The 26,561-nt window shown below is 38.4% G+C and overlaps 1 protein-coding gene across 19 annotated transcripts in view; it reads left to right on the plus strand.

The window, feature by feature from the left end:
* The window catches only part of SOX6 (SRY-box transcription factor 6), a 380,365-nt gene that overhangs the window by 298,616 nt on the left and 55,188 nt on the right, over window positions 1-26,561 (plus strand). For all 19 annotated transcript variants that reach the window (XM_068944941.1, XM_068944948.1, XM_068944953.1 and 16 more), the window contains 3 exons: window positions 17,039-17,188; window positions 21,048-21,228; window positions 24,021-24,211. In XM_068944941.1, the coding sequence (XP_068801042.1) occupies window positions 17,039-17,188; window positions 21,048-21,228; window positions 24,021-24,211 (522 nt within the window). The remainder of the gene's footprint in view (window positions 1-17,038; window positions 17,189-21,047; window positions 21,229-24,020; window positions 24,212-26,561) is intronic.

Here is a 26,561-nt window from a genome sequence, read left to right on the forward strand (position 1 = left end):
ACAGGGGAAGAAAAACAAGGCATGTTTAGATGTTAGTACTAAAGGGCCATAAAGGAATCATTCACAACATTTAAATCCAACGCTAGTGAAGTCAACACAGTGGAGCATGTATTTTGGAATTGTGTAAAGTTGAAATTAGGAAGGATAACTGGAATTACAGAAAATAGCTAAGCGAAAAAACAAATAAGTGTTTCAGGAATACTGACATGCAGGAATAGTGGAAATGCATTGACATATCTGCTAGACATTTTGGAAGTGAAGTGAGTGATAAAAAGAGGTAAAATCTTTTCACAGAAGTTGCATGATTTGTCCTAGGCATTAGAAAGAAAGACAAGTCACCAGATTTAACTAGACTACAGCTTTATTAAGTAACACATCTGGGAACTATCCATAGTAATTCATCCAGTACAAGTCATCTATTCTGCTACAGTCTTCAACACCTAGGGGAGGGCTAAAATCAGGCCTCATAACCGTTTTAATCTGGTCACAACAGCGTTGCTGAAATATCATCACAACCTTCCATTATCAGAAGGCTCGGCAGGCTTATGCTAAATACTCATTTGCTTGTGTAAAATGCATCAAGTAACAATGAATTTGTAATACTAAGTTCCCAGTTACCTGGTTTTGAGGTGTAAATGTGAATTTTTTTAGATGTGATTTTTATAAGCCCATTTGAAAAAATGTTTTGCATAATTTTGCATGCACTTCCTTTAAGGAAATTATTTAATTTTCCTTGAAGGTGCATGAAAGTTCTAAATGTACAGTAGAAGATCAGTGTGAGAGATCTGCTAAGCAGCCTGTAAAGCACAGTTATTTTTAATGCCTTAAAATAACTCTAAACTGGGCTTGTTTTCGGCTTCACAACAAAAAAAAAATTCACTGTTTTTTGCATTTAAATATACATTTTAAATATGTTGACTTATCAGGTAACGCAGCAGGCTGAACGAGGACAAACCATTTTTAATGGTATGTTAATTGAATGGGATGCTAGAGATGCACCTCAGTGACTTTTTTCCCAGATATGCCCCAGCTGACTGATAAAGCTTCTCCTGATCAGTAGAGCCAGTATATATTTATTATATCCCTGTCTTTCTTCCATTTTCGCTAGTGAAAATAATAGAATGGCTGCAAGCTACCGTATGACCTGTCTGTGTCTCTTATAAAGTAGAAAAGCGTTATGGCTTCAAACCCCAAGCAGCAGTTAATTGTAGAGCTGCCTCAATATCTTCTCACAAGGTGGGGGTACAGATACGGGAATTAAGAGAGGTAGTTTTACTGGGACTTTCCCTTTTTCCTGACATGCACCCATTTATTACTGGGATGGTGGCTGATCTTTCTGTCATGGGAACCTGCAGAAATTTAACTTTAGGGCTTTTGCCTGTCGGGGTGATTAGCAGGAGTAGGTGAGTCTTGGGTTTTTTTGTTGCGTGTCTATACAATTCTGGGAAACATGCAGAAGCTATAAATGACATTTTGTCCTTCTGAGTGGTCAGATGAATGAATCTATTTCAGTTCTTAAGGAATACTTCTGGAGAACATTTGTTGCCACTTATGTTTTACATGTTCTGATTCCTTTTACTTATACCGATGCTTCTGATTTTCTACCTGCCTATTTTGTTGCCAAGTTGACAAATCCAGAAAGTTTACAGTAGAAGCAGCAATTGCACTACCTTGCTCTGGCCTGAGTTGATGTCATCCCCTGTAGGATTAGGAGACTGATTATGTTTTTAGACCCCTTCAGCTAAGATTGTCTACACTACTGGCAATCATACCAGTGACATGGACATGTGCTTACTAGGAAACTCATTCACCAACTCATTTCACACGGATCAACAAGCAGTTGCTCATAATTGCTTGTAATCCTGCTGACATGAGCTGGAATGAAACTACTGACTTCCCTGGCAGAGCCCATCCTACATGCTACCGTTTCTTTTTAAATAAGAAATATATAAAATTTTGAAATACAAAATTGGATGAGCTGTAATAACTGTCATCAGTTCAGCAAGCTTACTGTAAGTGATTGTTTTTCAGTCATACCATTTTATTTTCCTTATCAGAGTATTCTCTTTGGGCTTCTCCTTCTCTCTATCCTAGCTTTAGTCCAGGACACATTTCCATACATAAGTGAGTGACACTGTCTGAATTCTTGAGTTAACTGCTTTTCATGTGGATCTCTTGCATTTGTTGTGAAAATGTATGTTAGCAGTAAAGGAGTAAAGAAATGATTTTTGGAAGAGTTTCTAAACGAGTATCAGGAAACATTTTAAATTCTATGTGTGAATAATTTGAGTGCTGCATCACCAGAGAAGGTAATAATAGGATAGTATAAAATGAATGAGGAAACAGTGTTGTGATGCAACGAGTAGATCTGGTTATATTTTCATTTTAAATGAGTGCTGCTGCTTTGCTTTCCCTGGGAGTAAGAGTTGAGGTTTACAGATTAGACCCGTTGTTTCCAGCTGTCTTTAGAGTCATGCTTCCTGCTCCTTGCCTCCTTTCCTAGGTGAGCTTGTTGCTCTGTCAACTTCTGTGGTGGTAGCCACAACTGTGAGGTAAAATTTACACTTCAAAAATGCCCCAAACAAATTCTAATAGAGGCAAACATAGGAAACCCTTAAAAAGATTTCTCTTCAGCATTCCAGATTATTTCTTGACTAACATCATCCACTAGAAACTTGAAATTATTTTTTCCAGCAAATGCAGTCTTCCTTTGCAGTGACTAGCTTTGCACTGAAGGTTTCTGGACTTAACTAACCTTATATTTTATTTCTATGTTTATTTGTCTATCAAATATGTAATAGTTTTAAGCAGAGTGTGTCACGGTTATCATGTAAAATCATAACAGATTTGAAGATTTCCTGCCAATTTCCAAGCTATGTGGTACGTCATATAATGTGATAGACTCACCAGGGTAGTAAATCTTGTCCTTTCCTTGCATGGTAAGCAATGGTAGTCTGCAAGACCTGCGATCAAAAAGTAGCATGTCAGCGTTCTGACAGCATTGAGGGAAGGAATTCACATCTTTGTGCTAAAGGGAAAGATTTTCATGGCATTTGTGCTATCTTCCTGTAGAGAAAAAGGCTATAGACGTTTGACAAAGTTTTTACATATTATTGTGTTCTGTTTTATCTTGATGCTTACAACATCATATCAAGATAACAGGCTTTTATTAATGCTCACATTTTATCTTTAATAGGAACACTTTCTAATCATATTCAGTTATACCTCGTTCAGACACTGGTAATGCTTCTCTAAGTGCAGTAATAGTGTATCCATTTTATGAGAAAATGTTGACAGATTCACAGAAAGTGTGGTTGAGCTGAAGGACTGAAGACTGCTTCACAGCTTCTGGGTACAGGTGCTCACCCCGTGCCGTGACGGGACATGGGAGCCCGCAGGCCCTCGTGGGCTGTGTGCTGCGGTGGCAGGTACGGAGGGGTTAGCCACATCCCCCGGCTGGACAGAGAAAGGACTAAGACTGGCGGCTGCACCCTGAGAGTGCTCCTGCTCTGCAAGAGCAGAGGGGAGGAAGACTCCTGGTTAAACTACCTCTCATGAGGTGCACCTCTTGGGGGGAAAAAAGGCTGCTAAAAAATGTGGTTTCCAAAGCACTCTTTTGGGTTTAACTTGCTTTCGTAAGAGACTCAAAGAGTTTGCATGGTAGCATGCAACTGTTCCGTTATTTCTAGGAAAAATACAAGACGATAGATGTGCGAAGTGGAAGAGATGATGAGACTTGTTAGGATTCTTTTATTCCTTATCACAACCTGAACTGGACCAACTAAAATGCTTGTTCTTTTTGTCATGCCTCAAGATAAAATTTCGATGTTCCAGTGACAGAGAAGACGCTCACTGTTTTAGAACTCCCACTCTATTACCTACAGGACATTATAAATACTTAACAGAAGCCTCAGCTCACCCGATGTTTTGAGTATTTTGTATAAAGAGCAGTTGTTATTACCACTACAAGCAATTGGTGACGTGATTTACTTCTGTGCTTTCTTGTTTCGTCCTTTTCTTACATCATAAAGAGTTCAACCAGTAAAGTGTTACGACCTGTTCCTCCATTAGGTGATGAGCACATATTATGTGGAAAGGGCAATTTTTATTAGCATGTTCTCCTTCCTGCTCTTTATGTAGGATTCTTTTCCAGAGAACTCAATTTGAGATAGCGAATGGTCAAACCTGAGCATTTCATGTTAACTTTTGTCTCCGTTTGGAGGTTTTTTTTTAGTGCTACCTACACAGAGCTGTGCAATTGCAGCATTTCATTCCCACTGTATTTCTATTCCCTACTTTGTGTGGCAGTCTCGGTGCATGCAGCAGGTTGCATGCCAGCAGATGAAACAGATGTTTTGGCCATACTGGAACAGAGCGGCATGCTGCATCAGGACCTGGATATTCCTCTTGACATCTGGATGCGGCTGGGTTGGGAAGCCTGCCTTAGGCCAGGAGGCTGGAGGAGCCTTGTGGCAGTGAACATAGGGTCTTTGCTGCTCTTTAAGCGATTAGTGCACTGAAGCAGCAATAATGCTGAATTACCGCTTGGTTGCCTTTTTCTAAGGAATCTTGGGACAAAGGGATAGTCAAGGAGGAGTATTTACAGTAAAGTCATGTTCAGAAAGACAAGACTAATTGCCATATATTAAAAACCTTTCTTTCAAATGATATGATAGTAAAATTTTTATGGATACTTTAGGAAACTTTTTACAAAGCAGTAAACAAATTGCTCACAGAAAAACCTGCCTTTCTCATTTAAAATCATTAGGATGAAAAGAGACAATTTCAGCTACTTTCCAATTTCATGGTCTGGTCAAACTGTATGAAAGAGACAAGAAAATGTGACTGAAGACATGAAATTGAGGGTATACTAATGTTCTTGCCTACTAGAGACAAAAATGTGAACTTCTAATAGCTGCAGGGAAGAATATTAGATATGGGAGCTGTCTGACTTATGCGTTGATTCTTTATAGTTTCACTTTATCAAGTTGAAAATTGTGCTGCATGTGCTGCTGGAGCCCAGATTGTCTGCTGCAGCACTTTCCTTTTTGATGTGTGTTACTTAAACACAATAGATGTGGTATGTTGCATGGAAATAGGTGTTTAATGTTTTGTGATTACTAGCTGTCAGAGGAAATAGCGTTTAGCATGGATTCCCCCCACCCTTCATAAGTTGTCGTTGTTAAGACCAATGTGTTTAAACAAGGGTCCTCTCAAACAAATTATAGCTTTTTGGAGAGCATCAGGTAGTGTTTTGAAGAAGACCAGTTTGTTGCTCTCATTTAACCTCCCGTATTCTGAAGGGGTTATATTTAATTAACACTGGCTAAAGGCCTGACCTGAGAGGCAACCAAAAGTGATTGAACTGCATTTTCGGATCCAGGCTGTAATCTGTTGGGAGAGGAATAATAATAATAAAAAAAAATTAGAAAGCACCATTTACTGAAATTCTTTCTAACTAAGCTGTATTTCAATGGACCATTTAATGCTCAGATGGACAAAGGTATTACTTCAGTCACTGAATTGTATCAAACCCTTTCTCAGAGGCCCAGTTTAAAAACTCTACAGGAAAAGTGGCTTAGCATCGTATTCTCAGCAGAGCAACACTCAGTCTGTTTGGAAAAAAAAAAAGAGAAAGAGTGAAATGAGGTGAGACACAACCGCCAAGTCAGTGAGGGTTTTTGCCTCTCCCTCCAGTCAGTGGCTTCACAGGGGAATTGCTCTTCAGGATCCAAGAACTCCACATTCACTACAGAAGGCTTTTAACTTTTTTTTTTTTGTAGCAGTTACTCTGTTCCCCCGGTCAGCTTTTGGCCTGCCCTTTGTTCTTTCCTGACATGGCAGAAATGCAGCTTTTTCTCTGGAGACCTTAGCAGCAGTACCTGTACTTTACAGGGTTAGATTTTTGACTCGCTCTAGATTCACACTGGAAGAAATAGCAAGTCTAATTTAAATATCACAGACTCAAACACTTGTGAGCTGAGTAGTTATTTTATTTCAGTAGAACCAACGTTACATATATTCTGTGGTAACCTGCGATACCTAATGTATTGTCTGAACTTTAATCGTATAAACATTTTAGGATACATCTTTGAATTCATATTTTTTGCAGGGAGTGAACTTTTCTTTTGCAATTTTGATGCTGTCTCATTAAAAATTCCCAGCAGCCTCATAGGGTGATGGGGTGACATTATATCTTGGAAACTTGTCAAGGTGCTATAAAACTAATAAACCAACTGCTTTGCTTCCTAAGGGGAAACAAATACAGTGTCACAGAGGCAACTGCAAGGTGCCGAGTTATATATATTGTCTTAGCTACTTGCAATAATTGATAATTCATTTGAACTCTAAGCGTTCTTTCTTGGCTTTGCCCACAGCTTTACAGTAAACAGGTTGTGAACAGGCACTTTCTGAGAGATTGTATTTAATTGTCATAGTATAATGAAACGAAAGCTGTTTGTTTTCTAGAGATTGGTTCTGAGAATCTCAGGACCAATGCCTGAAATTGAGCTGCTTGCATTTAGGCAGCAAAGCGTTTTTGAGCATTTTGCCATTAGTGAGCTGTTTTGATGGACGTTTCTACTTCATTACGTTAAAGCAGAATGAGGTCAAAAGAATGAGAAACAGAGTTTCCAAGCAAAACAGAAATGATCTTAAGAACACCTTTATGCACATGTGCCTGGAGGCAAGTTTAGCTCTCTATTAGCTCTGTAGTGTTGCTCCAAATTTACATGGCTGTAACTGAGAGGGGGACTTTGGGATTGGATGTCTGTGCTGTCAGGCCATGATGATAAACAGTTGGGCACAGTAAGAGGTGAAGAGATCTCTAAACGTGGATTATGAAACGGGGATCTATCGATCTATCGTCTTCTCAGTCCACCTTTTTTGTTATTTTTTGTCAGAACAGCAGTATTAACTTTGGGATCAGAATGTATTCTCCATAGATCCTTTATTTAAAAATAAGCAATACTGATAACATTTAAAGAAAAAATAGTGAAATGGTAATTTCATTTTAATTTTACATTTCCCATTACATTAAAATTTAAATAGATATGCTATAGCTGGCAATCCTATTTCGGTCTCTTTCAATTCGAGCACGTAATATGACAAATAAAGCCAAACTTAAAATAATACTGCAAGATACAGGAACGACAGTCTGCCAAAATAAGTGAAGGTCAAAAAGGTCTGTCATTTCTTTAGGATGCATCACTGTGATCATCTAGTCCCCACACATTTTGATCAGGACCTATTATGTACTGTATGACTGTTCTTCAGCAAGCAATGATAATTTGCTTCTTCAAAAGCTGAGGCAAGAAATCAAAATCCGTGAAGAAGAGATATGGTAGTGCTAATTGTTTTCCCCAGTAGAAGTCTGGATCTTTGTTACTGACTTATTTAACAGATCCCCTTAACATCTGTCCAGCAGGCTGTGGACTTTATTAGCAGACAAGAGACCCACCAGACTTAGAGCCTGCTGGGTGCGTCTTCGTCTTCACAGCTGTGGATTAACTCATACTTTCCAGAAGAGGACAACCATATGGGATAATTGGTGTCATTGGGTAGCTAAAAACAATATGAAGAAACAAATGTCGTCCAAACACAATTCACAGTTTTTACAGCCACAATTACTAGTCTGTTTAAGAAATAAGAAAGGCAGCGTTACCCTACAAAAAGAAAATCTGTTCATATCTGTGTGGGAACCTAATCGGGCTCTTGTTTCCAATGACGATGGCTCCACAGTTGCACCAGGTCTGCGACAAGAATGCTCCTTTTCTGTACCGATAATGTGGAAGTGATAAAATTTCCTATAAGAGACATATGTGTTTACATCATGAGATGTGTTATTTGACAAAATGCTTTGTTCTCTGCCTGTTTTCCATGCAGAGTTTCATGCTGGGTTGTTTTGCTGGAAAGCTTTGATTAGCTAGAATTAGTTGCTGAAGTAAAATAGACACTTTTGTTTTATGAGTCCTCTTGCTGAGCTGTAAATTATAGTAAAACATATAAGGAGTGACAGAAAGAAGTGCTGATTTGAACCTCTGACCCATGATCGGCATAAAAACATAAGATAACTCTTTCAAAGGACTACTGAGGGCCATAAATATTCCATGGTCCACTTAAAGTTAGGCTCTTTTAACAAAATAAAGCTGTTATTTGGCATAAGGGGATCTTGACTCTACAGTACTTACAACAATACAAGCTGCAGCATCTTAAACGTGTAGAGGTCCTTCCTTTTAGTTTGAGTATGGGTTGGCCATTATCTGCAGCAGGGCAGCAACAGCTATAAGAGTGATTTTTCTTTTTCTGAACTAGTACAATGCATCTGTGGTCAGTTAAAGAAGCTGGGACCAGCAGATACTCAATGGGGAAATTCAGGTATCTGTTACTTTGTAGCATGGGCGGTAAGCTTGTTGGCATTGAATGAAATTTAAGGACACACAAAAATTTCCCCTGACAATATGCAGAATGGTAGTGACAGACAGTGAGATTACTGGTGCTAATAGTTCAAAAACCACAAAGTGAATGGATATGAATAACTGGCAGAAATATTCTCATAGCCTGAGACAGAATTTTTTTATAACTTAGATTTCTGTAAGCTGTTCTTTCTTTAGTACATGCACACCTGAACATATAGGGAAAACTGAAGTCATCTAACTCCATCTGTGAATACAAAACGTATTATTTCTATTTTCACAGATTCAGTTAGTTTGTTTGCACGTATTGGACTGTAATAAATCTGAGAGTGCATTAGGCAGCAAACAAACAAATAATCCCTGCAACAGTCTTTGTTATTATGACATTAGTTACAGTAATTCATTGACTGCCTGTTTTTGTTACACCTTAAGGCCTTTTGCAAAGGTATTTGGTGCACTGTTATAGAAGTAGAGGATATTCATCCTCAGTAACTATACATGTAAGCCTTTTAGACTCTGAGGTGGGGTGATATATTGATCTTTAAAATCAGAATATTATGTCACTGTCCAGTGCAGATAGATGAGGCACGTACAGAGAAGTGACAGCAAGGAACGATACTATTAAAAGGAAACCATGTACATATAATACAACATTTGCGTTCTGTAGAGAAAAAGAAAACTCTGAAGTGTGCTGTTACCTATTATTTGTCACATTTCTATATTAAACACTTTTTTTCTTAATTGTTACTCCAACTTCTTGTAGCTCTGCTTGAGCAGCACCATTTCAGATATACCCAAATAAGGCTGAATACTCCTCAGTTATTTACCATAAGCATGTGGGTTAAACTGGTGTTGCATACTGTGTTCTTAAATAGTAAGCTAGTATTGTCTGTGTGGTGGCACAAGTTAAAATGAGAGGAGGATTTGGGCCACAATTCTTATGCATCTGTAAAACTCACCTAGTGTTGATTCATTAACATTTTTCTGAGAACAAACTGAGAAAATGCAACTGAGATGCTGAAGCTTCATCAAAACAGTTTTATAAAATACAGTGTTCTAACAGGTAGCTTCTGTACAAATGTACTATACAGCATACACTTTTAGCACAAAATGTTTTACCTATTTATTTCATGAGATCTTGTTTTCATCAGCAAAAGCTTGATTTTTTCCAAGTCTCAGGTATACTGTTCAAGTAAGGGTTGTGTCTGTGTGTGTGTGTGTGTGTGTGTGCGCGCGCGCACATTTACTTCAACGATTGTATGCATACCTTTCCTTCTCTTTCTCCTCCTCCTCCTCCTTTTGTGCAGAAAGCCCTCGCAGGACGCAGATGCGGAGCCGTGGAAGGTATTTTGCTAGCGATAGCATCTGCTTCCTTGGCAGCCTCCACAGGCAGTAGCACTGCTGCTGCGGGGCTGCCCCTGGCTTCGTCACATGGTTAAGCTGCTGACGGGTTACTTAGGCTGCCCCTGCGTGCTGTTTTCTGTTAAGCTACCTTCAGCTCTAAGGATCTGTGTTCAAAGGCATCTTAAAACAAAGGAAGACAGCCATGTGCTATTTTTCATATAGCTAATCCAGTATCCCCATTTTCTACGCTGGTGCTATAGTAGAGGTCTCAGATGAGATCAGGACCCTGCTGTGTTAGGCACCGAATATATTCGGTGTAAAAGAAATCCGAAGTACAAAAAATGCCATCAACATACAAAAATAGGAAGAAGTAAATACAATTAACCTTACTTTAGAGACAGCTCTCACACTCGGGTTGAGCTGTGTGTGACCTTTTAAAGTGGGATACTTAGGCTTCTAGGCTGCTTTTTGAAAATGTTACCCCGTCGGAGCTCTTGAAGGCCTGTACCAGCAACACGGGGATCAGGTCAGCGTTGAACCCTTATTTCCACAGTTACTATCTATGATGTCCGGAAATGCATTTGACCAGTAATCGAGTCTTCAAACAGAAGAAAAACCTTTTCTCGCAGAAAGTCCATTTCCTTTAGTCTGTTTGGCATCAAGCACATTTTAAGCACCTCTACAGCAATAGTAAAAAATAAACAGTCCTGCTGCAGGTGGGTTTTCTATGTATGTGTGTGGTGTGAGGGGGTTCCTGAAGTTTGTGCTGGAAATAGTAGCGATGTTGCTGCCTTCAGCGAGCTTGTAAAACCATTTGTGACTAGACACTTGTAAGTATTTTTAAGTATTATTGCATGTTTTATGCTCTGAAGGACTATGTACTAAATATACTATAGAAAAAATAACCACGTTACCTCTTGCAGTGCATGATTTCAACAGCACTTGCAGTCACTCCTTAGTGTTTTTCTTCTTTAGCAACCAAATTACTCATTGTCTGAATAGCTGAACTTTCATCTCTATAAATAAGATATTACAACTTTGCACAATTCATTTAAAATCCTGACAAATAAGGATTCTCACTTGATTCTCAGCAGTTCTATTATTCATTGTGGTTTACTGTAGCAAATGTGTTTGTTGAAGACGTAACATAGGACTTACATTTTTAGTAACAGAAGACTTTAGAATTAAGCAGAGCCCATAGAATTTTGCATTTGTTTTCAAGCAAAAAGCTTTTCTAGCACCTTTAGGGAAATAATGTACACTTATACAAAAAGGAATGTGTGTTTTCATTTCGGTCATAAATCTTTTAGGAAGAGAAAATTAAGAAGTAATTGTTTCTTGAACAGATCTCTGATCTTTCTCCTTGCATCAAGCCACCTTCTAGTAAATTTGTCTTTGGGGCATCTTTCAAGTGCATCCAGTGCAATTCATCCAGTTAGGTCAGCCCTCATCGCCTGTGCTTTGATTGTCCTCTTCACTGGCAATTACAGCCACTCTCTTTCTTCTCTCCCTGCTTCTCGTATTATTTTGCTTTAGTTTCTCAGAATGTTTCCACAAGTAACACATGAATTATGCCACCACTGCTGTGACCAGATTCTCCCTCAGCAAAGCAGTCAGTTGAAATGTCTAGTCCTTGCTTTTTCTTTCACATACGTACAAATGCAACTGCTCTCTCCCTTTCCTCCCTAGGCTCATATAGCTTAAAAAACTGCCTCTCTCTCATGCAGCAGTTGATCACTTTCTCTTTATTAAAATACCTTCCTGAAACAAACTTCTTCCATAAGGCCTGTTACTGATAAGCCACTGATAAGACGATTGTGTTTATCATCATTCTGGGTTGAGTGATAAAACTGTCTATCAGAAAGTTAGCAAATTATAGTCAGCACAGATCTGCCTTCACTGTGCTGATTCAAGGTCCTTTCTATTTTATTCACCCTGTATTACTTCTGTAACATTCAATTCTCAAAGTTCCTCAGCTTTGTTCATTCATTTAGACACAAATGCTGCAGCCTAGGAGGTGGGTATTAGTATTCCTGCTGTAAAAAAAGGAAACATCTGGTGCCTAGAAAGGTTTGCTCTGGGCTCATTTGCTCAGTGTCGTTGAGCAGCGCCTGCATGTGGCATGTTGCAGGCCTAAGTGCAGGGGAGAAGTCATACGGAAAAGGGATCTGAGCTAGTGAAAGAATGTTGACTATTGAAAACTAATTGAAAAAAAATCACTGGGAAACTATTGAAAAAAGATATTGAAACTTGAGAGGGGGATGTGTACGGCCTAAGGCCTTCACCTTCTGCCGAGGCATGGATGCACACTGACAGCCAAAGCAGTTATCCTTGGGTCTCGTGAAAGTATTTCACAAAGCTGTTGTGAAACTTTGATGACATTAGTGAAGGTTTTAACGTCTGGAAAGATCAGGATGCACTAGTATTAGTTCATGGGTTTGTTTGACAAATTTTAGGTCGTAGATAATACTTTTTCTCAAAAGAGGGAAGTGGAAATAATTCATCAAATGCCACAGGCAATTTCTGAAGCAGGGAATAACCCCCACTGAATTATTATTTTTATTGCTTATTCAATTTTTCTTGGATGGTAGCTCTAAGCTATAGCAAGAGCTTAGTACGAATTCTGCTGTTTCCAAGTAGAAATCAGTACCTCTTCTGCTATGCTGTACATGCGCTGCGTAGAATGTTTTACCACTCATCTGTATTATTTTTTAGGTGGATGAACAGCACTCAGACCCCTAGTGACCTCCGACTTCCGTGAATCCCTCTCAGATTTTTGAGTTGATTAGGGTTGGAATCGAGTTTCAGAAGCAAGTGCTTGCACCCATAAACTTGTAGCTTTGTAGGTGCTAAAGTGAGAGTTTTCCAGTATGTATGAAAGAGACAAGACTATCTAGCCTTTGCCTTAAGTGAGATTTATTGCATTTGAAAAATCTCACTCTTCAGCATCTGATCAGGACATCAGAAGAAACCCGGTTTTGAAAATGCCAAAACTAAATGCTTGCTCACACACTTTAAGTGACTTGGTTTTTAAAATTGTTAACTATGCAACACTGCCCAGTAAGTGAAAATCAGTACCCCTTGTATTTACGTACCTGTGACTGCATTGTAAGAACCTTAGTGATCTTTTTTAAAAAAAATACCAGGCCATACATTTGAAAGGCATTTAAAACCAATCTTGAATGCTTTATGGTTTTAAATATCCAGATTGTAATCAAGAGCCTTCTGAGTCAGTGGTTGTCATATGGGATGTGTAATGCTCTTCTGTGCTAGAGGTATATTGAAAAGAAGATATCTTTCAGTGTTTAAGGTAGGTTAATTTTTTTAGTCGCTACTCAGTAGTTGGCAAGTTAGAATTTCAAATGGAGAATTTCCATTCAAGCTTTCGCTTTTGAACGTTAAAAGCTAACCGTCAACATTTGTTCACTGTTTGTTTTTTTATCTTTAATCTTGCAAATAACAGTTTCACAACCTGACCATCTCAATGTGAGGTCCTAGATTGCTGTTTAGAGTCCTTACAGTGGTATTTGCAAAAATACCCATTTTACCTCTGCAACAGTGGTGTGCACATATTTTTGCAGATTGGCTAGCTCATCATACAAACAGATATTTAAATGAAGTTATACAACCTTCCAGTCCACATGACAATTTTGCTAGCTCTAGTGTGAATTTTTGCAAGGTTTGCACCCACTTACGGAACAGCTTTGTTTTAAACACTAAGCGAACCAGAAGGATAATTATTGATATGCATTTTTATATTTGCTTTGATTGTTGTTTAAAACAAATTTATAAAAATGCCAGGCTAACGCCTGCCTTGTCACCTTGGAGCAAGCCAGTGATGAATGAAATATATATATAATAACACTAAAATATATTTTACACTCTCTCTCCATTTAGAAACATTTCTTCCTCATGCTGCTTGTGAGGCAGCCAATAAATCCCTCAACATACTGGGAGAGGAGTGACATACAACTCTAATTTTATTCCGCTTTTAGTCTTTGCATTTCCAAAACAAAACAATTACCCAGATAGTCACTACAATGGCCCACATTTCTTGTGGCTCTCTCTCTGACCCTTAAAGTATTGTGGACATTTTGCTTAACAGTCCTACTGAGATCCAGGCGTCAAATGACCAACTTCAGATCACCAGCTGGCCGCCTTCTGACCAGAATGCCGGGCTTCTCTCTTTGCGTTGCAGTGAAGTTTTGATCTGGAGGTATTGGGTCAAGATACAGCTACGCTATGGGCTGCCAGCAGTTAGATGTGCTAAATACACTTTTACTGACCGGTAGTTGCCAACTGGGCTACAATTTCTATTTGCCATGCTATTTGCCATCATTGCCTTTCTATTTCCTTTTACTGTATAAGAAAGACTACTTTTCCATAGAAAAAATAATTCTAACTCCACCTTTTCCGCCCTGTTGTCTTACTTGAAATTGGAGAAGGGCGTTCTTTCAAGCTTCAGTTGATAAGTCTGGATTTGTTTTTACATATGATTCTTTTCCAGCTCTTGAAACTGCAATACATGATACATAAAGTACTGATGTTTTAGTCCACTTTCAGTAAAATCTCAAACACCACTTGGCTTTGAAGTAAGCTGTCTATACTGCCAGTGTGGTTGTGAGCGCTTTGGGGGCTATGGGTATAGAGGTAGGCTTACTTTTCAGCTCTAGTTCTTAGAGGTCATAGGGTCTCAGGAAAATCCAGGTTGAGTGGGAGCTCAGGAGGTCTACAATCTCAGGCTTGCAGCAGGGTCAGCTATGAGCTCAGGCCAGGTTGCTCAGGGCTTTCTCCAGACAGGTCTGGAAAACCTCCAAGGATGGAGACTGCACGGCCTCTCTAGGCAGCCTGTCCCACTGCTTCTCTGTCCTCTTGCTGAAAAAGGTCATCCTTATATACTGTCTGAACTGCTCTTGTTTCAACGTGTGCCCTGTGTCTCCTGTCCTCCTACCATGCACCACTGGGTAACAGCCTGGCTCCTTCATCTCGATGACCTCCTTGCAGACACTGACAGGCTGCATCCCTCTGAAGCCAGTCCTTCTCCAGGCTGAACAAGCCCAGCTCCTTTAGCCTCTCCTCACAGAGCAGGTGCTCCAGCCCCTGACCATCCTGATGGCCCTCTGCTGAGCTTGCTCCAGTTTATTCATGTCTTTCCTTTAGTGGAGGCCCCAAACTAGATGCAGTACTGTAGGTATGGTCTCATAAGTGCTGAGTGCAGGAGAATAATCACTTCCTGTGGTGTGCCAGCCATGCCCCTGTTAATACAGTCCTGCATGCTGCTGGCCGCCTTTGCTGCCAGGGCGCGCTGCTGGCTCCTGTTCGGCCCCTCGTGCTTTTCAACCCCAGCCTGTATGGTTGCGGGGGACTCTTCCTTGCCAGGTGCAGGGCTCTGCACTTATCCTTGCTGAATTTCTAAGGGACGTGCTGACCCCTTCCTCCAGCCTGCCTAGGTCCCTCTGGATGGCAGCCCTGCTCTCGAGTGCATCAGCTCGTTGCCCCAGTTTTGTATCGTCTGCAAACTTGATGAGAGTTCACTCAGTCATCTCTTCCAGGTCATTTATAAAGATCTTAAATAGGTCCTTACTTTTAAAAATTTTTAAAATATTTTAACAGACAAAGGATGGAACCCTGGGAAAGCCATTATAATCTCTTTTTCTTGTCCTTAAGTTGTGTTGCAGTTTGTTGTGTTGTCTGTTCCATAGTACAGTATCTGATTTATTCTGAGCTGAGAATGTGCAGGCTTTCAGAAGTCTGCAAAATTTGCTTTTTAGTATCGTGTAAGGAGTGCATCCTATTGAGCAGACGGATTCACCTCATGAATATGACGTTAGTTTACAGGCCACTGCCAAAAGGAGCTGATAAGATCCCTTCAGTGGATCAAAACATGTACAACTGTATACAATGCTTCGTTTTCATTTTTCAGGCCATCGCAGGAAGCTGAGAAATTAGTTCTCTAGCAAGGTAAAAAACGTAGTACCTTAGCTGAAATATTTAAACACCCCTGATTTCAAAATATTTGCCTGTACTGCTTTTGTAGCCCGTGCTTGGCGTTGAGAAGGGATGGCACCCAGCAAGCAAGCAAGCAAACAGCAGTTTTCTGTAGGCAGGCAGAGTTCTGCCGCTGCCCCTCCTTCACGCGTTTGTCTAGCCACTGAGTCACTGAGCATACAGTATTGTGTAACTTTCCTTTCTGCGGAGGCTTGTTATATTAGAAAAATTGTTCCAAAGAAAGCAACAATTATGACATAAGCACATCTGGCTCTTGCAAATTATTCTTTATTAAGCTTTCATTTAATTACATGTGCTGAAAGGTCTGCTTTTGATTACTGTAATTTTTTTTATTTGTCCATCTGAATGATAGTAATGTTGGAAATTACATACAAACCACCTGGCTTTTTTCTCACTAATAAGGCAAAGTTTATATAGATTTATGTGCAGAAGAGGGATTAGGATCTTCCCTGTTTACGGTAGAAGAATTATTGCTGATGCTTGTTCAAGGTGAGGGTTTAAATTTGGTCACTGGAAGGAAATTAAACCTATTTGATTTTTTTTCAGTAAACACTTGAGATTGGTAGGAGTAGTTTACTTTAATATACACATCTTTTATTATGTTTCAGGTAAATTTTGTAAAAGTTGGGTGCATATTCATTTGGCTGGTTTTGTATTTTCATCACTATTCGCAGGAATTAAGGCCCACAGTCTTATCAACATTCATAGAAGTCAAAGTTAAAACTGTACAGTGAGATGGAAACGTACCCTGCTGCCTCTTTTACCTTTCGTTGCTATCTAGCGAACGTGCAGCGTTGCGTTTCAGTAGCAAACGATTCACGTATCAGCTCCCAGTAGAGGTTCTGTAGCTGATGGATACTTTCTGGATAAGTAGACAAAGGCGTGAAGCATTGATTGTTTTTGACAGGGGTTGATAACTCTTTCTTACAAGCAGCCTTATAATATTGCCAATTTTTTTTTTTTTGCATATTTGGGCTCAGTATTTCTTTTTGCTCTTTACTGTGACACTCATTAAGAAGAGGGGGAAAAAAAAAAAACCTAAAAGTCAAATTAAGAAAGAAAGGTATTGGTGTGTCTAAGTCTCAGAAGCTTTCTAGGGTTTTTTTTCCCCCCACTTTGCAAATAGCAAGAGGGGAGAACAAGAAAGTGCTGAAAAAAATACGTAATTCCTTCAAGAGAAGAAACAAAAGGGCAATAAAAATTATGTACATTTACTGCTTCTCTTTTAGGAATGTTGCAGGAATATACTGTATTATCTTCTTGTCTTTCAGCAACTGTATGCAGCTCAGCTGGCTAGCATGCAAGTTTCTCCTGGAGCCAAGATGCCGTCTACTCCGCAGCCACCAAATACGACAGGGGCGCTCTCACCCACTGGCATGAAAAATGAGAAGAGAGGGACCAGCCCGGTAACTCAAGTTAAGGTATTTTTCGAGGGAGAAGAAAGTGGGTGTCTACGTAATTGTTTTAACAGTGGGAAGTTCAACCACATGAAAGTTGTTCAATATTCAAATAAAATGTTCATTTTCAGTGCTGTATTATCAGTTCAGAGAATGGAAGAGAACGTATTCGCTTCTTGCTTCCAAAAATATCAGGCATCCCTCTTCCTACCATATGCAACAGTGCAGATTCAGCCCTAAAATGTGATATTCTCAAGATTTCAGTTTGTAATGTAGTAATGTGCATAAATAGTGTCCATTTCACGACTCGCTTCAAATCGCACATTTGAGTATCTTAAAATATGGTGCTAGCTCACATTGTTAGGGCAAGAGAGACTGTAGATCTTTTAATTATTTTACAAATCCTGAGCTGTACTTTCTCCACAATTTTGGAAAAAGCCTCCCATAAAAATAAAATGCGAGTCAGGACTCCGGGGAAAACATTGTGTCAGAGCAGCTTGATTTGACTCTTGCTGGTTTCGCAGAGCTGCTGACAAGCGGGCTGCTCCGCGCTGGTGTTGCGCTGTTGCCGAATGCTTGTGCCTGCTTATTCTCACTTGCTTGGAAGCAGGCAGCTACAACACGGCAGTTGCCAGCAGCTTGAAACAAGCCGCGGGCACCCCTCGAAATCTGTGGTGCAGCTAGTACCTTTTGGGGGGAACTGGCTCGCTTTTATTGCCATGTTTTCCCGTGGTTGTTCTGAATTTCGCAAGAGGAAATAAGTTGGAAAACAGTTTACTTCAAACTATTAAGTTCCTATTTGGGAGGGAAAAAAGCATACAGATACTTGATCATTTTGAATGATAGCTCTATAAATGCAGCAATATTGAAATAGATCTAAGGAAGGTAAATAGTGACTTTCTGTAGAGAGATAATGTGTTTTTTGGTAATTGCTAAAGCCATATAGGCACACAGGTCTTAGTCTCAAATCAGCCTGGAAACATTTTACTCACTTGAGGTGAGGGTTTCTTTTTTCATTTTTTGACACGAGAGTAAAATATCATTTGTTTTTTCATTATCATCAATCATTGTGGTAAAGTGTGGGTGAGCAGATATTTCTGCCTGGGCTGATAAATTTCCATGACACTTTTTTGCTGGGCTGAGAGTACTAATAAATAAAAACTATTCCATTATGGCCAGATCTAACATTTGTTTAGCAAAGCGTTCGCTTTACTTAACTGTAGATACATGTTAGTCTAATATTTTACCTCTTGTAATCCAATGCCAGGCTTGAGAGCAGTCAGTGAAATTCATCGCATATGCAGAGCTTGTTATGGTCAATTCAGAAGCCACCAAAAGCAAAGGCCAACTGTTTCAGCAAAGTTGCCATAGTACAGTGATACCTAACACCAGTGATTTATGGTATTGAGAATATACTACTGACTACTTTAATGTGAAAAAGTAATTTCATAAGTGAGTGAGCCAAATGGATCTACACCAAACCAAACCTTTACTGTATGAGTAAAATTTTCCCTGGTTAAATTTAAGCACATATCTCCTTGAACCAAGGCCAATACCGTTCCAGCTTTGTGGCCAGCTGAGTCCTATTACTGACCTGACCACATGCAAATTCTTGGGGGTTTCCCTACATAATTTAACTTGAATGGACTGAAATATATGTTAATAAAAAAGAAGTCTTTTTATACTTGCTTTATTAAGCACACTATTGCACTGAACACATTAAAGGTAAACTACAAGTGCTTAAGGTAGGCAAATACCAATGGATAACAAAAAATTAATAATTAGTATAACAACACTGTAATAGACTAGAATTTGTATGCTGACTTTGCAAATACTGTTACCTTTACAGGACATGGCAGTTTTGGTGGTCATGCATTGCTTAACAAAACCTCTATGTATTTTCTTTATTTAAGCAGTCATTTGTATGTAGTGCTACAATATAATGTTTATTATTTATAGAACTACTGGGATACTTTTGCAGGATTCAGATCTTTCAGAAAATAATGATAGGTTTTTCAAGTCTGTGACCAGAATGCTTTCCAGCTTTTCAGTGGCTTCGCAGAAATGAGAATGCTCTCTATGAAGAACAAGCAAACAGGTTCTGGCAGTGGTCAGAGTTCTCTTCCCGTGATGGTATCATCAGTACTACTAGGCAGAAAGTATTTAGAAATTGAACATGGTAGCACAGGTTTGTATGTGTGCATGCTCACAGGCCCTAATACTGCAAACCTCGTATTCCAAAAGGATTCTCACAAAATTTTATTGAAGCCAGTTGGTGTCTGTGCAGGGAAACAGCTGTGAGTAACGTGGCTGCAAAGCACAAGAGTGCACTGTGTGCCTTACCTTGCAGGACTAGGCAGGGAAACCTTTCTGCTCCTGCGGCATTTGTGTGCACTGCAAGGTCAGGGAGAATAAAAATGCCATGCAGTTTTATGGAAATATTTTAAAGCTGGAAATGCAATGGCATTATAAATACCTGTTTGTTACGTTTGCCTGTTTAATGCATTGTGTAAGATTAGATGTACGTTGCTAAATCACTGCTTGACACTAAGGAGAAAGGAAAAGATGAGCTAATGTAGTGTATTATTGTATTCTGTCATATACTTCTAAGCTTTGAAGTGATCAGTGCTGTGTTTTAAAATATAGACAGTACTCTGTTATAGCCAGCATAATTCTGCTTTGGGCATGTTTTAAATGAGAGATCTCTGTCTTACTGGGCTCTTTAATGACAGAAAATCACTATTTCACAGTTTTTCAAATGTTCTTTCTCGCTGGTTGCTAACATATTATGCAAAAGGGACAAGCCTAAAGAACGGGAAGGAGGTTACATTGTGAATATCCACCCTGATCAAAGAAATTAATTACTTGAATGAGTCTTCTTCCAAAAGTTAAGTGTTTTCTCAAAATGGACTTATTGTCTTATAGCACTGAGACAAGATATATGTCAAAGAGTAAGTTTCTTCCATAATTGCTTGCATATAAAAAGTATCAACATATATAAGTATGCTGACACTGGATTTACATATCCTTAAGAAATATTCCTTGTCTTTATGAAAATAAACATATGGATACCGTAAATATTGAATGTGGCAGAAATAATTACAGAATACAGAAATAATTACAAAAGTATGAGACAGTCATGAAGCAAAATTGCTTTTACATGAAATCTGTCAAAAATACATGACATTTGAATAATAAAATATTGTAAATTGTTCAACATTAAATAGCATAAAATAAAGTGTATTTTAAAATGCATACAATATGAATTGATTAATGTAGTAAGTCAAGGAATTCAAATTCACTTATCTTCTATTATGGGGAAACAGCATAAACAAAGCATGCACTCAAAATAAGATGTACGGAATGTATAAGTTAGTAGCAGCATTAAATATGGGCCAAAGAACTGTCAAGGGTCTCCAAGTGTTTCTTTCATAGAAGTACTTCTGATTGCTTAGTTTCTAATACATTTAAAAATAAGCTACATACATAACTTATTTTTATAGTGCCAGGAACTTTTCAAATAGAACCAATGCAAAAGCATTACTGAGCTGCTGGAAATTTTAAATAATTCTTTGTAAATGCCCTAGGTTAATTTAGATCTCTGAAAACACATTAGGAAATTAAGCTGTAATGTGAGCTAATTCAAATTTTAATTTGGCAAAAAGAACGATCCAGCCACATAGTTAATGTAAATAGAAGCATAACATGGAGAAATTAATGAGGTTTCCTCTCGTTGAATCTTAAAGGAGGCAGATAATTAGCTTCTTTTGTTATTACTGCAGGAGAATGTGGTATTGTCTTGAAGGTGTGAAATAACTGCAGCTTGCAAAGTGATGTGTTCATTTGTCTTTTTCTAATAATTATTTACATTAAACTCTTGTAGGATGAAGCAGCCCAGCCGCTGAATCTTTCAGCCCGACCCAAGACAGCTGAACCTGTCAAATCCCCAACATCTCCAACACAGAACCTCTTTCCAGCTAGTAAAAGCAGTCCAGTGACTGTGACAAGTAAGAGCGGCATCCCCAGCCCCCTCGGTGGAACTCTGGGAAGAGCAACCTCTTTAGGTAAATCTGCTGTGGGGAAAGGAGATAACTGATATTTTTCCTGTGCGAAAATCTCAGCTTGAAAACACTCTCAACATACGAATGAATTAGATACCTGGACCTACATCTCTGTTTAAAATGAAAAAAATTTCAAAAAATACCTCTTGTATTCCAGGCACTTACAAGAGTAACCAAAATGATGCAATAGTGATATTTATCTACAGAAAATATGGCAAATAAATGTACAATGTAAGAAATATATCTATGTCTATAGATATAAATATATAATGCATGTAAGCATGTGTATAAAGGTTTATGCGAGTGTCTTCCCCAAAGATATCACTTAGGTGCATACGTGCAAAGTTATCTTTTCAATTTTGGCCCCTGGATTAGGCAAAAAATAGTTTTGCGTGCACACAGAGCCTCACTAGATAGTAGCAATACATACATGCTGGCCCATATGAGTAATTCAGTCCGGTGGGACAGTGGAAGCATGTTTTAAGCATACCTTAAACGAAGCATGTTTTTCAGCATTTTTTTGAACCAGGGCAAGGGGACTTTCGGTATCTCTATGGCTTACAGTAAACCAGAAGTCAGGCAAGAAGGTAACTCCAAGTGTGGTTTTCAGCTATTTAGCCCAGATATACCATTAGCTTTACCCATAACTGCATTCTGAAAAAACATAATCCTCAGTATTCTGAGTATTAAATTTGTTTTACCAGGACCATATTCTGAATATATTAATTTTTTAATAAAGATGAAAAGGCTTCAGTCCAGCTAATTCATATCCTTTTAGTATTTGTTCATACATCTGACTTTTTTTTTTTAATTCAGATGGTTGCGGATAGGGAATTTTTGATCCATGTTTAAGATTCTTTAATTAAGAAATAAAGCTTATTAAATAATGAAACAAAATTGGTCTGAAAACTATGTATGAAGACTGCCTTAACCAGTCAAGAAACAGAATCAAGAGCTCTAAAATTTAGATGATCACAGCCCTAAAGTTCAAATAGTAAATTTTAACAGTTACTAAATACTTACTACAGACCACTTATTCACAATCTGTAGCTCAAGTGTACTTGTAAATATATAGAAACACTTGAGAATAATGAACAGATATATTAAATACATACATTACATATATAAAAATTATGATTTGTTCCATTCTCAAAACACTTGGGAACATCATAATCTCTAAAAGATCTGCAGCTAGATAGATATTCAGCCTGTCGATTTATTTCTGGCTACCACTACAGTAACTAACATTAGAAAGTGGCACATCAGTTTGAACTGAAAGACCGTTCTGGAGAGGTGGATAAACAAGATAGACCTAGAATGTGAATAGTTTTAATGTAAAGTCATAAAACTTTTCCTCTGGGTCCTAAAGTTTAAAAGAAGCCTGGGGAAACATTGTCAAACATCAGCAAGCAACACAGGACCTTCTGCTCTATTTTTTAGATAAATTGAGGTGATTGGGAGTCTAAATCTCATTGTAAGTCAGACAAACTTTGTTTGCAACTCACTTAGGCTCCAGAAGGGAACTGAGGTGGCTAACTCATGCCCAAGAAGAGCAACTGTTGCTCCCTAACATGAAGTTATTATGAGGAGTGCTCCAGTTCTGACAGAAACGTCACAGTTTTATCACCTCTGTTCTCCTCTACACTGCAATACTAAAACAACTGCCCTAAATCCTAACGTTTTTGATTTTAAAATAATTTAGAGTCCTTTGAGGTTGCAATTCGCTATATATTGCTTAGCTGAACTGCAATGGAATCAAAAGAATTGAAGCATGTAGGAAAATTAGCTTGCAGAATTCCAAGTCTTAGCCTGTTTGTTATATTTTTTTAGCGTTACTAGGAGTGTTCACAGTTCACACTAGAGCTTTTATAAAAGACATTTGCTTATCAGGCATGATTGCTCAAAGTTCCTAGGCAGCAGGTATATCCATGATATAGATATATATAGATAGATGGATATATGTCTATATATATATCTCTTTCTCCACAGATATATCCATGTTCTTTATAATGGAAACTCCCATGTAAGTACAGGTGGATCACGTTAAAGGTTCCCCATAGCAACACAAAACTACCAATCACCAAATAATTGTTGTCTTTTGGTCTAAAATCAAAAAGTGTATCTGGGGTACTAATCTTTACCTCTAAGATGCGTTTTAAGATGCCAAGGAAATGTTTCATTTGAGTTTACTGTATGTTTAAAAGGTTCTATTTTTGTCCAGAGTGTGTAATAGAAAGAAAATAAATATTTTCTCTCCACTGATGTATAGCTTTAGACTCATGTTAAGGTGATGACATGCTCTGTCCCCTGCTATTAACTGTAGATGTTCTTTTTGAAATTGGAAATTGAATATACAGAGTGATGGTTACCTTTTGATAAAGAAATTCTAAAAATTGACATATACTTCCATGGCCAAGTAAATAAGATTTCTTTCTCCTCCTTTGTTCCTTTTTTCTCTCTTAAAATTTCAAAGGCTGCCCACTTAAGTTTCAGACTAGTGTTATGTTAAACATATTTAACCTTAAGCTTTGAGTCCACAGCTCTGTTGCTACGTATCAGCAATGTCAAGGCCTCAGTGGCTGAAAAAAACCAAGTCCACAAAAGGGCACACTAAGTGCAGCAAAACCAGTGCACAGGCTTATCAGTCAAGTCTATAGATTAATTCAGCCTTCAAAAAGACAACAATTGTCACTCCTCCTCCTCCTTCTGCAGAAGTTAGTCAGCTCTAAGAGGATGAGAGCTCAATTCTGATTTGGATGATGATTGCCTAAATAAAGTGTGTTCTCTGTTTATAGATATCCTTTCCAGTCTTAACTCACCTGCCCTATTTGGGGACCAGGACACAGTAATGAAAGCCATTCAGGAGGCTCGAAAAATGAGAGAGCAGATCCAAAGGGAGCAGCAGCAGCAACAGCAGCCGCATGGTGTTGATGGAAAATTGCCCTCCATGAATAACATGGGTCTAAACAACTGCAGGAATGAAAAGGTAATGTCTCCCATTGCCACGCTGTCTGCCATTCATTCTTTTTTCTTATTTTTTCTTATTTTCTTATTCTTTTTTCTTATTTTATATAAAATTTACAGCTTTTACATTAAATATAGCTTGTCACTTCAGAGTGCTGTGCCACAAACTTCTCTACCTTTACGTGACAGCGTTCAAAAGACCAGTCCTATGCACTACACATGGTTAAACATGCATGTGACATTGTGGAAAATAATTGGGTGAAGCTAGCATGGTTTGTGGTCATTAGATTTTGAATTGTGCTTTGGAGGATGATTGGATTGACGAATATGACAGAAACGCTGTTTGTGTATTAGTATGGTTGAGGAGTACAATGCTATTGAACATATATGGGTGTGCTCGAATCTGTGACTCAGATTCGACAAGGTATTTAGGCTCAAAATAGTGCTTTTGGCTCTTGGCTTCAATGGGAAACTAGGGGCCAAAATTCTTTGTTGAATCTTGGCTGTAGTTTCCAAACAGTAAAAAGGAAATGGGGTCCCACAATAAAATGGTAAATGAGGGAAAGTGGAGAGAGTGCATGGCCAGCACTGGACTGAGCAAGGCAGCGTTCAGTTTACAAAATAGCACAATCATACACTGAAGGTGAGGAGCGGTTTTTATCACATACACTGAAGGACTGCACAGAGGAAAAAGAGTTCTCTTGGAGAATTCTTTATATCCGTGTAGTCCTGCTCTGTGGCCTTTGCAAGGTCTGGGAGATCTGCTCGGGGAGCAGATCCCTGTGTGTATGTCTGAGCCAGTGAACACTGAATCATGTAATTGGCTGAGCCTTATAAGGCAGCCCTTTTGATGCAGAATGCTGTTCTGTTGGCTTCCCTAGGGGTGGCTTATCCTGCAAAAAATACAGCATACAAGTTATTTTCCACCACTGACACAAAATCAATTATATACTACGATACTTATTGGACGTTCCATTTAACTAGAAAGGAAGAAGTATTTTTGCTAGTGCTAGTTTAAATGGCAGCATTTAAAACTCACTTAATACAGACGGATACTATGAAAAACATGGAAATTAATAATTGATCAAGTAGGCTATATTCAGGCAAAACTCTAATTGAAAAGTCAGTGTTTATCTGAGAGGTAGGGTACCAAAGCTCAAGTTATAAAAATAAAATAAATGTCACACCTATGATCAGTATTAAGAGTTTATAAAATAATGCTTATTTTAAAATGTATGTTATGAGTTTCAGTGGCTTGACATTTAAAAATACCTGATACACTGTAAGGGCTATTAAAGGAATTCTTAACATTTGATTCGACTTTGAAAAGTAAGTATAAAAATGGCATCCACTTACTTATCAGATCTGCTCCCTGAGAATTTTCAGTACCACCTTTACGTTATGTGTTGGATATAATAAGTTTCTATATCCTCTTTCACCTTTTATAGCAAAGTCAGTAAAGATTTCAGCGAATGATCTGGAATTTCTTTGCTATGCAGGTTAACAGCAATACACAACTGCATGTAGGAACAAAAGAGATTGACTTACAGGTTCCAGGGTGAGGTTGCACATTTGGCAGTCAGAGAAAAGAAAATCTTTTTACTTGCAAATTTAGCAGAGTCAGTGGGAAGCCTTTAAAAATATAAACATATGCATATAAATATAAATTCTCTAATGCCATCGTTTTGGGGGAGAATTTTCTGCATAGCACTGGCAATTTCCAAACTCTTAAGAATAAAATGGCAGCAAAGAAATATGTTTTTAAATCTCTCGGTGTCCTTACATAATCTCACGTGTTTTATTTACTGTATTTAGAGAGTGAGCCATTAAGGCAGGAAAAAGTTGTAGGATATACTCAATTTTTACCTTTGGTATGTTAGTTTGTCATTCTGTAGTTGCAAGAAGGGCAGGGTTTACAAAAGACTGGCATATAAATGAGTCTTTTTACATGATGACATGTCCCCACTCTCTGCTCTAAATAAAATAAAATAATTAATTTAGAGTCATGAATACTGAGGGAGTGTGTTTGTATTTTATAGGAAGTATAAAATACAGGAAAAACAGAATTATACTTTGCACAAATAGCATTCTAGAATACTTTTTTCCCCCTTTATTCTCCCCCATTTTGATTTTTACATTGGTGATACATTCTTTTTACTATGAAAATGATGGGCAGGCTGATCAAAAGAGGATGATAGATCACTTCAAAAACAGAAACATAATTTTGCAATAATTGTGTGCCAAGAAGACAGTGTATTGTTTCTGTCATAACCCCACTGAAGCTTTGATAACGTAGTTGCCGTTTTGGATTGGCTTCTTTTGAAGAATCAGGAACCTATGTTTTCAGAACCAAATTTTCAGAAATCGGCTTC

This window comes from Struthio camelus, chromosome 5, assembly GCF_040807025.1.
Source record: "Struthio camelus isolate bStrCam1 chromosome 5, bStrCam1.hap1, whole genome shotgun sequence".
NCBI lineage: Eukaryota > Metazoa > Chordata > Aves > Struthioniformes > Struthionidae > Struthio > Struthio camelus.